The sequence below is a fragment of the Impatiens glandulifera genome, chromosome 3 (genome assembly GCF_907164915.1).
Source record: "Impatiens glandulifera chromosome 3, dImpGla2.1, whole genome shotgun sequence".
Lineage (NCBI taxonomy): Eukaryota > Viridiplantae > Streptophyta > Magnoliopsida > Ericales > Balsaminaceae > Impatiens > Impatiens glandulifera.
In genome coordinates this window covers 13673780-13689805 of record NC_061864.1, presented here as the reverse complement: position 1 = coordinate 13689805, position 16026 = coordinate 13673780, and the positions used below count along the sequence as shown (strand labels likewise).

Below are 16026 nucleotides of genomic sequence, written 5' to 3'. Positions count from 1 at the left end.
TTTATTTATTTAAGAAAAAAAGTTATATAATTTTTTTTATAATGAAATGAAATTAAAATAATAAGTTAAAATTTATGACATTAATTATATGTGATAAATAAATAAAAACTTCACCTTATACATGACATGTAACATTTACAGTGTTTATTAAAATTATATTTAAATTTTCATTCTAACCCTATAGAATAAAATCAAATAAAATATTAGGTACTTTAAGACAACTTTAGTGAATTTCAAAATGAAATCTATTAATTATTTATATATAAGATGAATTTTATGTGAGCATTTTGAAATCCAGTGTTAGTGTGTATTTTTCATGTTGGATTTCATGATCAATTTGATTATTAATATAAGTTTTTTCTTAGAAAAAAAATATTATCTATATATTTAATATTCTATGCAAAAACCCCTTGTTTGATAGCTTGGACACTAAGAATATGTATATATTTAATATTCATGTAATAAACCCTTGTCGGGTAACGTGACAATAAGAAAGTGAGAAGATTTTTTTTTTTTAACATTGAAAGTCCGTTATATATAACGGATAACACCTTACAGTTGTGGCCTCATTTAAATTTAAAATGTTCTCAAAAGAAAAAGAAGTACGTTATATGACTTATATCTATAAAAATAATATTATAATGATTTAAACAATTTCTAGAAAATAATACTAATTATAACATAAAACCATTTGCCAAATGAAGATATAAACACACACCATGGCCTTGTTCAAATATGGATTATTTCGATATCATGAGTTACTTTTTCATTTTAATTTATAAATGAAGTGATATGATCTAATAAAAAAGAGAGGGAATGAAAAGTTATTTGGATTTGAGTTAATGTAATAATCCAAACAGAACGAGAGGTTAATGTTAAATAATTATTCAAATATGATTTATATTAAATAAAAAATATTTTAATTTTGATAATTTTTTAATTAGATTGTAAATAACTAATTTTTAAATATATTATATATATATATATATATATATATATATATATATATATATAAACAAAGAAATGTAAAATCGTAATTAATTTAAGATAAATAAAGATTAAAATAATTCCCTCCTCAGTGGGGGTGGATATCCCCGGACAGCTTAAGGTTTTGGGTTCGAGTCCGTCATGTGTTACGAGTTATGTGCTTAACTCGTGGGGATCGGAACCAAAGTTAAAAAAAAATTATGATAATTGTACATATTTATTTGAAAATAATCTGAAATTGAGTTAGTTATAAGTATAGTTGAGAAAATATTAACAATTTATAAATTTGTATGTGTTTTGAAAGTGGAATTTTACATAGAGACCTAAGATTTATTTCCATTATTTATTATTATTATTATTATTTATTTTTTAAGAAGTTTAAAAATAATTTTTTTGTCCCATCTGATAGAGATTTTAATATCGAAAGGTATTTTATTTTTCTTTCAATAACTCAAATTTCAATTGATATTGTATTATTAAAATTTAGAATATATATATATATATATATATATATATATATATATATATATATATATATATATATATATATATATATATATACTTTCCATCATAAAAATGGAAATGAGAATACCAAATAGGTATATCTCAAAATAAAATTATGAGGAGTTAATTTATCTCACACTAAAATACACAACAAAATAAATTGTTTTGGTTGAATATTTTGAATTAAATCAAAACAAGGCATAATATGTATATATTAAAAATACATATTCTATAATCTTAGAGAGTATTCTTTCTCAATTTCATTCATTTTTTTTATTTTCAATAAGTTATTATCTTTTGATCCAACTTCTATAATTAGAGTTGTTCATTTGAATCGGTGATAGTCATTTAGGTATCGTCAATTTCGTTGCGTATTGATTCAAGTACTAAATCACTACAAGATTTGTTGTATATTAAAAGACCGTCATTTACGATAAACTCTAGCACAAGAAGGAGACGATAAAATTGTTTTAAGATGTGTTTAAATTCTTTGTAACATCGTTATATATATATACGAGTAAGGATAGAGAGCAAAAATTTGGTGTTATTATTGGTGTCGAGATTGATGTGTCAACACGTGATTGACCTTAAATCTAATAAGAGAGAAAAATTCCATTTTCCAAGTCCAATTACGTGTTGCCACTTACCACATCATTCTCAATATCATTCGTGACACCAAATTCCCGCTATCTATTATTAATATATATATTATGTCGTTTAAAGACAAAGTACCTAATATTTTGTTCAATTCGACATCTTGTTTAGCCGATCAGACCTTTTCATCCCAAATTTTTATTATTCCAATAATATTCTCATCTATGAATTTTAGGTTATCCCGAGTTGTTGTCCTAGGCAAGGCCGACCCTGGAGTAAACTTGACAAGCCCAGGGCTAGAGCAGCCCACTCCCCAAGGCAGCCTATTTAACAGGAAAAAAAAATTCACTTGGTAAAATATTTTTTGACGCTGAAACCCTCGATTAATAGTATAATTTTCACTGCTACTTAAAATATTGTAAAAAAAAATTCCGACACCGTTTGATTGGTTTGTTCTATTTACTATACTTCATCACTTATCATCATGAATTGTCGAAGTCACCTTGAAAAAACTATAAAATTATTAAATTTCTTTATTAAATTTTTAATTATTGTAAATATGTCATATTATTTAACATATATATATTTTTATTTATTTATTTGATTTTGAATTTTAGATACAGAACTACTCATTTGAATTAATATATATTTTTTATTTTAAAAATAATATATTAAATTTATTTATTAGATATAATTTTTTAACTAAAAAATAGGAGGTTAGCACAATTTTCATGGTTATAAGTAAGATTGAATCCTTGACTTTCTTGTGTGTATTTGTAAAAAAAAAAAAAAAATTTATTAGAGCTACTTAAAGTGAGTTGCTTCATTATTAGAATTTATATATTCAGATATTTATTTTTTTATAAATTAGTCATACAATTTAATATTTTAATTTTATTTAATTATTTATATATATATATATATAAAAGTCTCTATTTAAATTACTCCAAATACATAAACACTTCCACCCCTCATATAAATAATATAAATATCGCGCCCACGGTAAACCCTCAACTATGGACTGCCCCTAGAAAACCGCACACGGTAAATCATCGTTGCCACGTGTTGGGTATTTACTTACACATTAATAAAAGCTCATTTTTTTAAACATTTCAATTTTTTCTCTTTCTTTATCACTTTTTTTTTTAATAATTTACTTAATTAATTTATCATTAAAATATTCTTATTTTACTTTTATAAAATTAAATATAAAAAGTTTATCAACTAATTACATGCTAAAATAACTTATTTTTCATTAAATATTAATATTTTTATAAATTAATAAAAAAATCAAATAATGCAATATCAAACAAGCTCTTCACCTTATCAAAAGACTCATTTTCTTAACACCTGTATTGGTAAAAAAAAACTATAACTTTTAAAAATATATAATATAATATAAATTATAAAAAAAACTTTTATAATGAAACTAAAAATTATACAATTTAAAAATACTCATCCAAAATAATTTTAAAGATTATTTAGTTAACATAAATATGTTCTTTTAGTAATATATATGATTTTTAATGGGTTAACAAATAAGAGAAGTAAAAAGATAAAATATATAAAGACGAAGAGAGTTGTATATATTATTATTATTATCTAGTAAGTAATGTTGATGATCATATTGGGTTCATATTTTAAAATATTCCAAAATATGTTTAGAAATTGTTAATAATTTAGAAATTGTATTATTAATTAAATTATGTTTAAGTATTATATTTTATTTAAATTAGTATTTTAATCAAATAGTTAAAAAAAAACTTGTTAATTTATTTTGGTCTAAATTCAGTTCACTTGAAGATGTATTTTTGTAAGTAATTAATAAAAACACTAAGGTTTACTTGTTAGTGTTGTCTACACGTTATAAGCACTAAATGGCTCAACAACCATTTAAAAAAAACATTTTGTCTCCAATTTGCCATTAAATTAGCTTGCATATAGTCTTGACAACTTTGAGGGTTTATACTAAAATCAATTGTGGTATTAATGGAAATGATCAGAAATTTATGGATATAATTATATATACTTTTATATATTCTATTTATACATTGTATTAATGACACAACACGATAGTTTCGGTTACTTATATTATTTTTACAAATTAGAAGTAACAAATAGAGAAATAGGAATTACCTTAATTTTAATTTAAAATATTTTAAAGTGAAAATTAACCTGAAATATTTAGTTTAAATTTTTATTATTTGAACTAAAATATAAATTTTTAAAAACTAAAAGTTACAAGTTCAATTTTTATTTAAAACACTTCGAGTTGAAGTTAATGTTATAGTTATAAATTAAGAACTATGTTAATTTTTATGTTAAAAATAAAGAAAAAAAAACTAGAATGTTAAAAATAGTATTATATTTGTTTTTAAAAAAATACATACAAAATTATTTATTTTTTAAACTTTTTAAATAAATAAAAATTTGGTACCCACACATTTAATACACCCACAAAATTAAAAATCAGGGATACATTAAATTGAATAAAAATATATAATTTATAACCAAACTTAAATCATAAAAGAGTGAGATCACCTCACTTATCATCCTTAAAACTTAAATGATAGAAGAGTGATATAGTTAGGTAATACTTTAATAATGAAAGAGTTTATGATAACTATAAAATAATGACAAATAAATAAATTTAACCATACAATGTTCTTTGTCTTTTAACGTCTTAAAACTACTTAAATGATAGAAGAATGATATAGTTAGCCGATATAAGTTATATATAATGATAATTATAAATCACATATGTATACGAGTGTTATTCTCCTTAATCTTCAACCTTAAAACTTAAATGATAAAAAAATGAAATCTCCCTTAAAGTCGTAACATTTCATTCGATCAATAAATTTATATAATTAGGCAATATTTTGAAATATAAAAACTTGTTTTGAGATACATGATATTTTGTGAAAAACAAATTGATAAAGCTGATAAAGTGGAAAAAAAATGAAATTTAAACTTAATTGTTAAAGCAAGAAGCTGATTGAATATTTTTATCAAGAAATGTTTAAATAAATGATATTTTTCTTTCCTAAAATAACTAATCAACTCCTAAGATATCATTTCTAATATACAAATACCTATTTATTGATTTACAAGCTAAAATATAAAATATTTTACTTCTTTAATAAAAAAAATAAATTGAACTCATATAAATTTGCTATTTTAGACATAATTCTTACTTACTTTAGTTAATTTAAGAATTACTTGTTTATAAGTAAAATTCTAAACAGAAATAAAAATATTATAAAATTTTAAATTGTTTTATTCTGGAAATTATAGATTAATCAATATCCTTTTAAATTATAACTATTTTGGTATCTAGATTTGTTAAAGCATTTTTTTTAAATATAATTTATAATTTTTTATTAAAAATATACTATATTTAATTTATTTTAATCAGATATTTCATTATAAATATATATAAAATTAACTAATTATAAAAATATTTCATTCTATGGTTATGTGATTAATTGTTGTACTACTTTTTACTTTTATTTTTAATATGTTATATATAGTAGAGAATAGATATACACAAAAATCTTAACAAAACTACACAAATTAAATATAAAAATTAATATTATTTTCTTATAAAATAATAATAATAAGAACAAGAACATAGAATGAACTAACACGACACGTTAAATGGGCTGTCTTGAAAAATGGCCATGAAATATTTAATTATTTAAACAGATTTCAGGACTAGAATTAATAGTTTAAAAGATAAGGGATTAATATAATAAATTATAAAAAATTAAGACTCTATTTTGATATTATGTTTTTGTACTTTTGAAATGTGTCACGAAGAATCCTTAACAAATATTCACGAGATTTCCACAAACAACATCTGTACTAAAATACGCCATCTGGTGTTTATGTAAATACGCATAAAACCAAGGGTATTTTCGAGTGTACATGTTAATATAATTTGCCCTTTCCCTGCTTCCACTCCGCACTGCCTCCTTTCTCTCTCTCTGTTTTAACTTCTTGAAAGCTTTAATTGAGAGAAGAACTTAGAAATCAGAAAGCTTTGAGGATCCAACAATGGCTTTGAAGCTGAATCAAACGTCTTTTCAATCACCCAAGTTAGCTTCAACCTCTCTTACTCGATCTGGGTATCTCAGATCTCAGAGAGTTTTCATGGCGTCTACACTCCGCACTCCTCCAATGTAATCTCCTTGTTTTCTCCGTCAGTTTCTTTTTCATTTAACTTGATTATTATCCGATAATTCATCTATGTTTAAGCTCAATAGCACTTTACTTTATCTGTTAATTGTTTGATATTGTACTGATACGATCGGATGGATGTTCGTTTCTGATTCTATTTGATTACTGTTTCTGGGTTTTTAACTATATTTTGTTCTTGATGCGATTCAGTTGGTTTAGATTATTGTTCAGTACCTGCATGCATGCATTGGGTTTAATCCAAGGTTGTTAGATTGATGCTGTTAATTTGTTTATAGGTGTAATCAATTTGAGTGTTTGAATCTGTGAAGAACTGTTGTGTAACTATTCAATTGTTCATAGTTTGGAAATGAATCATCAATTTGTTATTCCTTTATCAATACTCTGGCTGGATATTCCTCACACATAAAGGATTGACTGTTTGAATCTGTGAAGAAAACCTTTTGTAGGAAGAAAACGATGATAAATATCCACAATGCTACAATTTTGATTGCATTTTACACATGCACTGCTGTTTCTTATTGCTAATGAGATGGATAGACACATTCTAGGTGAAAGGTAGGATTTTGCAGGTTAAATCTGAGTTTTTTTTCTATGTTTCATTGACAGGGAAGTTGAGAAACTTAAGAAGCCTTACAGCCCGCCAAAGGAGGTACATGAGCAAGTGACTCATTCTATGTCACCTGAAAAGATTGAGATGTTCAAATCTTTGGATAACTGGGCGGAAGAAAATATCTTGCCATACCTGAAGCCTGTGGAGAAATGTTGGCAACCAAATGATTATCTTCCTGACCCAGCTTCAGAAGGGTTTGATGAGCAAGTTAAAGAACTAAGAGAAAGAGCAAAGGGGCTTCCAGATGACTACTTTGTTGTACTTGTTGGAGATATGATTACTGAAGAAGCTCTACCAACTTATCAGACTATGCTGAATACTCTAGATGGTGTGAGAGATGAAACTGGTGCAAGTCTTACTTCTTGGGCTGTTTGGACCAGAGCTTGGACTGCAGAAGAAAATAGACATGGTGACCTTCTCAACAAGTACCTTTACCTTTCTGGACGTGTTGACATGAGGCAAATTGAGAAGACAATTCAATACTTGATTGGATCTGGAATGGTAAGTTTCATTTTGCTTTCATATGAAAACTATTGGATAAATCTTAGGCCCTTGTTTGATGTGGTTTATTTTAGCTTAATTTCAAATAACTCACTGTCCAATCAATGATCAATGCCCGATCTTGGGTTATTTCTCAAATATGATTTCTTTTCATATAGGACCCTCGAACTGAAAACAACCCATATCTGGGATTCATCTACACATCATTCCAAGAGAGAGCAACCTTTGTTTCACATGGAAACACAGCTAGGCTAGCAAAGGAGCACGGGGATTTGAAGCTTGCACAGATATGTGGCACAATCGCAGCAGATGAGAAGCGTCACGAAACTGCCTACACCAAGATAGTGGACAAGCTTCTAGAGATTGACGCAGATGGAACAGTCCTGGCTCTAGCTGACATGATGAGGAAGAAAATATCTATGCCAGCCCATTTGATGTACGATGGTCAAGATGACAATCTTTTTGAACACTTTTCCTCGGTTGCACAGAGGCTTGGGGTGTACACGGCCAAAGATTATGCTGATATTCTGGAGTTCTTGGTTGGAAGATGGGATATTGAGAAGTTGACCGGTTTATCTGGAGAAGGGAATAAGGCTCAGGATTATGTTTGTGGTTTGGCTCCTAGAATTAGAAGGCTGGAGGAGAGGGCTCATAGCCGGGCTAAGCATGTTGCCTCGACTGCGGTCCCTTTCAGCTGGATTTTCGGGAAGCAAATCCAACTTTGAAGATGAAATAAGGAAAACAGTTAGTTGTTGGTTGGCCACTGAAGGAGAATGAAATTGGCTTGAGAGATGGTCAAGTTTTTTTTCTATAAAAAAAATAACTTGTAATTTGAATGTTTGCTTTCTTTGTATTTGGACGAATTTCCCTAGAATGTCAAGTTCTCTCTATTAGTAAGAAAAAAAGAAAAACTGATGCTTTTCTACTCAACCTAGCAATTAATAATTACATATTTATATTTGTTAGATTTTATTATTTTAAAATTCTAACATAAGAATATTCCACTACATTGACGGTGAAGCAAATTGGATTTTGGAGAAAGGCTGCATTTATTGGCTGCTCCAAGTAGATGAAATTGTTGGGCTTCTTTGGAGGCTCACTACTATTTGGAATAATTAGGTGAGAAAATGAAACCCTAATGTAGCTATAAGGAACAAACAATTAGAGTATAGATTTAGGTGAGAATTGATTGTTCTAACTAATTCTCAAATGCCTCTTAGTTAGGCCACACTAGAATTGGTCAATTGACTAGTTATGCAACCCTACAAATGATATCTTCATATAATAAATTAGGTTCTATTTCTTTATTCTTTTTAAAAGAAGCTTTCATGATCTAGTATCAAGCCTAAGGTCACAAATGTCGAAGAAACTTAATGACAGTATTCTTGAATAACTTGGACCTTGGGCCTTTTTTACGCACTATACTATTAGTGATATGAAAATAATAGGAACATCGGATTCAATAGTCAATTGTCTCTATTGGAAATGGCTCCGGAAGAGTCCTATGTAGAGAAAAAATGAATTTTTGTTTTTGTCTTAGGTCTAGTTTAAAAATATGTTTTTTTTAAAGATTTGAAATTATAACAAATAAAATTTTTCAATTTTTATATTGAACAACTCTAATATAACATTTTATGTTTAAAAAATCAATAAATTTTAACTTTAAAAACTTGTCTTTTTTTGTAGTAAATGGGCAGTTAGCTCGGGCTTGTTGGGCTTATCCGAGGGCCGTCTCTGGGCTTGGGCTTGGGGGATATGACTCAGTTGGTAGAGCTCCGCTCTAGCAATTAGGTCATTGCGACTACGAGTTAGATGTCTAATTGTCCAGAATCGTAGAGTGTCTAATAAGGGTAGGAGAGGGTCTCTTAAAGCCTGCCTTTTTCTTCTCATCAATAAGTCATAAGAATTGAAGAAGTTATTGATAGAGTAATCTCCTAGATACACAAAAAGTGACCATAAACATAATATTTGTCAAAATTCATTTGATACGGAAATATTTACCAAAACTAAATATTTTTATGTGGAAAACTTGTGTATATAACCACTTTACTGATAAAAAGTATTTTTAAATAATATGAGATGTAAAACAGAAATTGAAATATTATATCAAACATGATTACAAGGAATGAGAATACAGTGTTCCTGCTTTTTGGTTTGTAATAATAATTCAACTTTTTTTTATAACTCTTAATCTTTTTAATTTGTCAGAAAATAGTTAAAATGTTGTGTTTATATTTTCTTGATTGTTAGAAATGAAAAGGTCTCACTTTTGTAACCATCAAAGTGTATGCAATTGTCTATGTTGTCAATGAGAAGGATGAAATCAATGCATTCAACAACCATGAACGAGAGCCGTTTAATAAAATGTTATTCGTTTTAACGACAATTCAAAACGCGATAAAACTACTTATATCGGATCATATACTAAATATATTATTTAGATAATAAAAATAACAATGAATAAATCACGCTTACTTCAATTCAATTGAATATGACATATACCAAACTTTTCCATTTATTCATATTTTAGGAAAGCTAATGAACCAAACAATTTGGTTTGATATTTCTTTACTATAAGTTATAAGATATTATGAAAATGGTATTAATTTTCCATGTGTTTAATTTTTCAATTTCAATAATTGTTCAGATGCTATTGTCTAAATAAGCTACTAGCCAATTATCAAAGACGATCCAATTATCAAAGACGATTTTGTTGTAAAAGGAAAAAAAAAAATTTATAATACAGCCAATAAATGAGTGGTCGGAGTTAAAGGACACGTGTCATTTTATAACCCAAGATCAAACGGACTCAATGTATCCCTTAGAATATTTATTTTTATATGATATTGATTGAAATATAAAATTAAATTGAAACTAAATTACTTATTAAATAGAGATTTAGAATTATAGATAAATTATTTTATATTTGAATATTCAAAACATAATCCATTTTAAAATAATAATGTGACATGTTTATATAATTTAAGATGTTTTGAAAATGAGAAATAATTAATGAAATATAAAGTTTTTGTAGTATTTTTTTAAAATTTTAGTTTCAGTTTTTTAAAAGTTTTTAATTAATTAATTATTATATTTATATTTTTAATAATTATTATACTTTTGAAAAATTACTTTCATTTTTTTACATTTCATTTTTTTAACTTATATTATATCAATTATTATATTTTAAATATTTTTTATTTTAATTTTTTAATATTATTTTTAATACACGTAACATTTAATTTCATCTTTTGAAAATATTTGTTTTGATTAAGTTATTTATTAAAAATCACTAGATATGATTTTGAAAAATAATTAATTTCTTTAATTTTTTTAATATGAATTAAAACTGAAATTTAAAAAAGAAAAATGTTAACAAATAAAAATTTATAAATAACTAAAATTAATTTCTAAAAAAAATTAAATAAATAAAAAATAATTCTTAAGAAAATTAAATTAATAAAAAAAAAAGATTAAAGTGTTGAAATATATTTATTTAACTAATAAAATATTAAAATTTTAAAAAAAAATTTATAATAATTATTTTATTCTCTCTACATTACACTTAATTTAAAATATCTTTATATATTAACTTGTTTGATTTTATTTCTATTAAAAAAAATATATATTTTAAAAGTCATTGTATATTATATGAAACTTTTTGCTTTCTAATATATAAAAAAAATTTTGATTTCATTTTAAATTTAATATAATTTTTTTTTCTCTTTACATTCATTAAATAAAACTTTTATTAGATATTTCCTCTTCTAATATAATGGTAACAAATTAAACAAAACCATTTATTAGATATATCCTCTTCTATTCTAGAGGTGAATATCAACTAGAATAGGGTAAAACGGTAATAAGAAAAAGATTGTAAAGAATTCTATCAAATTTTAATTTTGAAGAAATAAAATAGAAATAAAACATAAAAGTTTTAGTGAGAAAGAGGAAGAAAGGAAGAGTTTATATTTAAAATTAAAAAGAAATCAAAACAATATTTTATTTATAATAAAAAAAATTATAATCAGTGTATTAAAAAATAGAATTAAAGTAAAAGTTAAATTACAAAAATAATAAAACTGATCAATTATAAAAAGCAAATTCCAAGCCATGAAATATAATTAAAATGAAAATTAATTATGCCCATTTTGTTTTTTCATCTAAATTTAGCAACCTAAATTGATTAATTTATTTTTTAAAAGAAAAATATTTGGAAAAGTTAATTTGAGAGAGAATTATCAATTTCATTCATTGAGAAAATAAATTTTTTTATCTCTTTTTTTCTCCTCAAACTTTATTTTACACATCATTTCTTTTTCAAATTTTCTCCTCTAGTCACTCATTTTTTTCAATTAATAAATTGTTAAAATTATTATTAATTATTTTTAATAATGTTTATTTATTACCATTATTTTCTCTATTAAAGATATTTAAATTTTTTTATTTAATATATAAATATTACATTTTATATAATGTAATTAAGGAATAACTTTAATTTGAATTATATTATATTAAATTACAATTTCATCTATAAAATAAAAATATCTTAAACATTAAATATTAATAATTATCTGAAGATAACTGATTAAAATATTTTAATACAAATCAATCTCTAAATTAATATAGATTACAGTAATATTAATGTATTAAAAAATATCAAATATATTTATATAAAACTATAAAAAAAGTTAATTAATTTTTATTTAATTAGCTCAATTTGACCAGAATATTACGATAGATTACATAATATCAAATATATATATTTGAATTAAGGAGAACAGTAAAACTTTATAATATTTAATTAATTTCTAGTTAGTATTGGCTCTTTTTTTGACATATTTAGGAGAAGATTTTATAAATATAATTTTAAAATTCCAAATTATAAAATGTTTCAAGGATTGTTTGACCTTTAGCTACAAGTTTAGGAGTTTATTTAATCTTCTTCTAAAAGTGGTCTGAGCGTTTTCTTTCTGAAGTCTCTGTTTATGGTGTGAAAATTGGAAATTTATTATTTACCCATTTAGTTTTCTGGTCAAATTTTATACTTACTTAGAATTTAATTCATTCATCTATATATAAAATATCGATTTCTCATTTGTGAGTACATCTTGGATCGGTCTTACTAAAGGAATAGGAAATGGGTTTGCGAAACAATTTATACTTTCTGGGTCAAATAATTCTCAGTTTATCAATTGTTTCTTTGGCGGCTAAGAAGGTGGATAATGAGGTGAATATATGGCCAATGCCAGTATCCGTTAGTCATGGTAATCGGGTTCTGTATATGAGCAAAACATTTGAGTTGAAAACTAATGGGAGCAAATACAAAGATGTTTCTGGTATACTTAAAGATGGGTTCTCCAGATTACTTGATGTTATCAAGGCTGGCCATGTAATTGATGATCATTCTGGGGGTGGGGTTCATCATTTGACTCAAATTCAGGGGATTCATGTCGTTATTCTGTCTCCTAATGATACGGTTTGTACATTTGTTAACATTCATGTTTCTTTTCTCTGTTGATGTTTCTAAGGATTTTGAACTGTTCATGCAGTTAATTTATGGAATTGATGAATCATATAAGTTATTAGTCCCTGCAGAAGGAAAACCAGTTTATGCACATATTCAGGTTAGTGTCTAGATGAAACATTGGCGTTTGTTTGATTCTTACTTTAATGAAACATTTGATTATGAATGCAGGCAAACACGGTTTATGGGGCTTTACATGGTCTAGAGGTCTTACTTCTTCTTCTTATAACTCTTCATCATTCTGTCAAAAGACAGTAATAATAATAAACTTGCGATTTCTGTTGTATTTGATCTTGTAGACATTCAGCCAGCTTTGTTACTTTAACTTCAAAAATCGAAAGATAGAAGTTCGTCATGTTCCATGCAACATTACTGATCAGCCAAGGTTCTCTTATAGAGGGATCCTAATAGGTCTGTTAGAACTTAGAACCGAGAATTTAACATGTTGTCCAACATTTTGATATGATTCTTTTAACTTGTGATCAATTTGATGTACTTGTGTTAGCAGATACGGCTCGTCATTACCAGCCAATCTCGATGATAAAGAAAGTTATCGATTCTATGGCTTATGCCAAATTGGTAAATAAACAACCTTTAATCTTCAAATTCATCAATGAATGATTTGAATGGAATGGCTAATTATGTTGTAATGGTGCAGAATGTTCTGCATTGGCATATTGTAGATACACAGTCTTTTCCTTTGGAGATACCATCTTATCCAAACTTATGGCGTGGTTCTTACTCTGCTTCTGAAACATACACAATGGCTGATGCTGCTGCAATAGTAAGGCAAGTACCAAACAAAAACAGATTATTAATCTTCGATTTTATGGTGATTTTGGTCTCTCATCTCCTTCGAGTTTCGACTGCAGTTATGCTCAAAGAAGGGGGATTCATGTGTTGGCTGAAATTGATGTTCCAGGCCATGCTTTGTCTTGGTAAATATTTTATACTATGCTTTCATTAATATATAGATATTAACTACTTATAAATTGACATTTTTTCTTGGTATGTTTGTTAGGGGAATTGGTTACCCTCAGTTATGGCCATCGAGGAATTGCAAGGAACCGCTTGATGTTAGCAATGAGTTCGTCTTTAAATTAATTGATGGAATTCTTTCAGGTGTCTGCTCCTCCTACTCATGAATAGTTAAGGATTTTGAATTTGGAAATTGGAATAATTCATGTTCTTTTGTATCAGATTTCAGTAAGGTCTTCAAGTTTAAATTCGTTCACTTGGGAGGCGATGAAGTCGATACAAGTATGTATTTTTAATCTCGATTATGCACATTTTTTCAGTGGACTTATAGAATGATACAAATTTCAGGTTGCTGGGAAACAACTCCACATATAAAGAAATGGTAACTAATTTCATTTAGTTTTTTATGTTAACAGCAGCAGCAGCTTCAATTATTTTTCTTATTTTAATTGACAGGATGAATGAACACAAAATGGTTCAATCTCAAGCTTATGAATACTTTGTTCTGAGGGCACAAAAGATAGCTTCATCTCATGGATACGAGATTATCAACTGGTAAGTAATACATTAGATATGTATATATTTGATTATTAATTTGAAAAAAAAAAATCCTTTTAATGGTGGGTAACGCATGCAGGGAAGAGACATTTAACAATTTTGGAAGCAAGTTAAACCGAAACACTGTGGTTCACAACTGGTAAATATGCAGCTTGAAAATTTAGATATAGTTTAAGATTTTGCAAGATTTGAGTAGTAAGTAAAATAAATAATGATTTCAGGATTGGACCTGATGTTGCTCCTCAAGTAGTGGCTGCTGGATTTAGGTGTATTGTGAGCAATCAAGACAAATGGTATTTAGATCATTTGGATACTCCTTGGCAAGACTTCTATATGAATGAGCCACTTTCTAACATTACAAATCCTAAGCATCAAAAGCTAGTCATTGGTGGTGAAGTTGGAATGTGGGGTGAACATGTAGATGGTTCAGATATTGAACAGACCATATGGCCAAGAGCAGCTGCTGCAGCAGGTTATAACTTTTTCTCTTCTTCTTTTTTTGATGAATTTAGAAGATTATTTGAAATGGGTTTATAATTTTGGTTGGTGGGAAATGAATTTAGAGAGGCTTTGGACACCATATGTGAAGCTGGCGAAAAATGTAGAGGAAGTTGAGGGAAGATTGTCACATTTTAGGTGTTTGTTGAATCAAAGAGGAGTAGCTGCTGCTCCACTCAATGCACCTGGTAGAGAAGCTCCAGATGGACCAGGATCTTGCTTTATGCAGTAATATATTATACCAGTCTCTTGTTTGTTTGATTAAGTCTACTCATACAGAAAATAGATCTATATATATGCCCATATTATTGTCATATACATTCTCAAATATTTAAGCTCAATAATGAAAACAGATCAATTATATTCTTTGTTTGCAATTTCTCTTTTGGATTATTATGGTCATATTATTGTATTTCATTGTTCTCAATTAATCCATTGCAAAGAAAAATAAATACCAAAAGCCTTAAACTGTAAGGTTAAAATATTATATATATATATATATATATATATATATATATATATATATATATATATATATATATATATATATATATATATATTAATTGATGAAAAAAATACCCCAGCAATTAAAGGTGATATCTGAAACAACAAAGTTTGAAAAAATGTAAAAATATATATATATATATATATATATATATATATCACTATTTTAATTATCAAATCACTTGTTTAATCAATAAAAATATTAAAATACTTTTTTTTAAATTTTAAATATAAAAAGAATTTTAATACAATCAAATAAAAACTAAATAATTTAAAGCTTGTTTGATATGGTTTTTTTAGATTTTATTTAAAATTCAATATTTTTTCTCCTTTCACTTTATTTATCACATTACTGATTTTATGCACTAAAATAACTTTACATTTAATATATCTCTCATCTATTTAAATGATAAATGGGTCATCAAACTTTACAGAAATAGTTTTAAAAAAAATCAAATCAAACAGAGATTTTATCAAAGACATAAAGCTTAAAATCAAACAAACTCTACTTTTTACTTCTTTTTTTTTTATTTTTTTTATTTTATCAAATAAGTTATTTTTT

General features: G+C 26.1%; 2 protein-coding genes across 2 annotated transcripts; both read left to right on the top strand.

Annotated features, from left to right (window-relative positions):
* The first annotated feature begins 6059 nt into the window (after nucleotides 1–6059).
* On the top strand, nucleotides 6060–8324 carry LOC124929580 (stearoyl-[acyl-carrier-protein] 9-desaturase, chloroplastic-like). The gene is made up of 3 exons (XM_047469981.1): nucleotides 6060–6269; nucleotides 6895–7399; nucleotides 7558–8324. The coding sequence occupies exons 1-3, from the start codon at nucleotides 6145–6147 to the stop codon at nucleotides 8122–8124; spliced, it is 1197 nt and encodes a 398-aa protein (XP_047325937.1). The 5' UTR covers nucleotides 6060–6144; the 3' UTR covers nucleotides 8125–8324.
* A 4215-nt stretch (nucleotides 8325–12539) lies between these two features.
* On the top strand, nucleotides 12540–15192 carry LOC124932175 (beta-hexosaminidase 3-like). The gene is made up of 14 exons (XM_047472790.1): nucleotides 12540–12878; nucleotides 12952–13026; nucleotides 13098–13133; nucleotides 13226–13337; nucleotides 13435–13505; nucleotides 13585–13715; nucleotides 13799–13864; nucleotides 13948–14048; nucleotides 14127–14186; nucleotides 14253–14286; nucleotides 14361–14459; nucleotides 14542–14601; nucleotides 14684–14934; nucleotides 15026–15192. Exons 1-14 carry the CDS (start codon nucleotides 12540–12542, stop codon nucleotides 15190–15192), a joined length of 1602 nt encoding a protein of 533 aa, XP_047328746.1.
* The last annotated feature ends 834 nt before the right edge of the window (nucleotides 15193–16026 follow it).

Excerpts from the sequence above, each read along its gene's own strand:
- LOC124929580 (XM_047469981.1), top strand. The coding sequence starts at position 6,145 with ATGGCTTTGAAGCTGAATCAAACGTCTTTTCAATCACCCAAGTTAGCT. Across the intron at positions 6,270-6,894 it reads ACACTCCGCACTCCTCCAAT|GGAAGTTGAGAAACTTAAGA; the intron begins GTAATCTCCTTG and ends TTTCATTGACAG. Across the intron at positions 7,400-7,557 it reads ACTTGATTGGATCTGGAATG|GACCCTCGAACTGAAAACAA; the intron begins GTAAGTTTCATT and ends CTTTTCATATAG.
- LOC124932175 (XM_047472790.1), top strand. The coding sequence starts at position 12,540 with ATGGGTTTGCGAAACAATTTATACTTTCTGGGTCAAATAATTCTCAGT. Across the intron at positions 13,134-13,225 it reads GGGCTTTACATGGTCTAGAG|ACATTCAGCCAGCTTTGTTA; the intron begins GTCTTACTTCTT and ends TTGATCTTGTAG. Across the intron at positions 14,602-14,683 it reads AACACTGTGGTTCACAACTG|GATTGGACCTGATGTTGCTC; the intron begins GTAAATATGCAG and ends TAATGATTTCAG.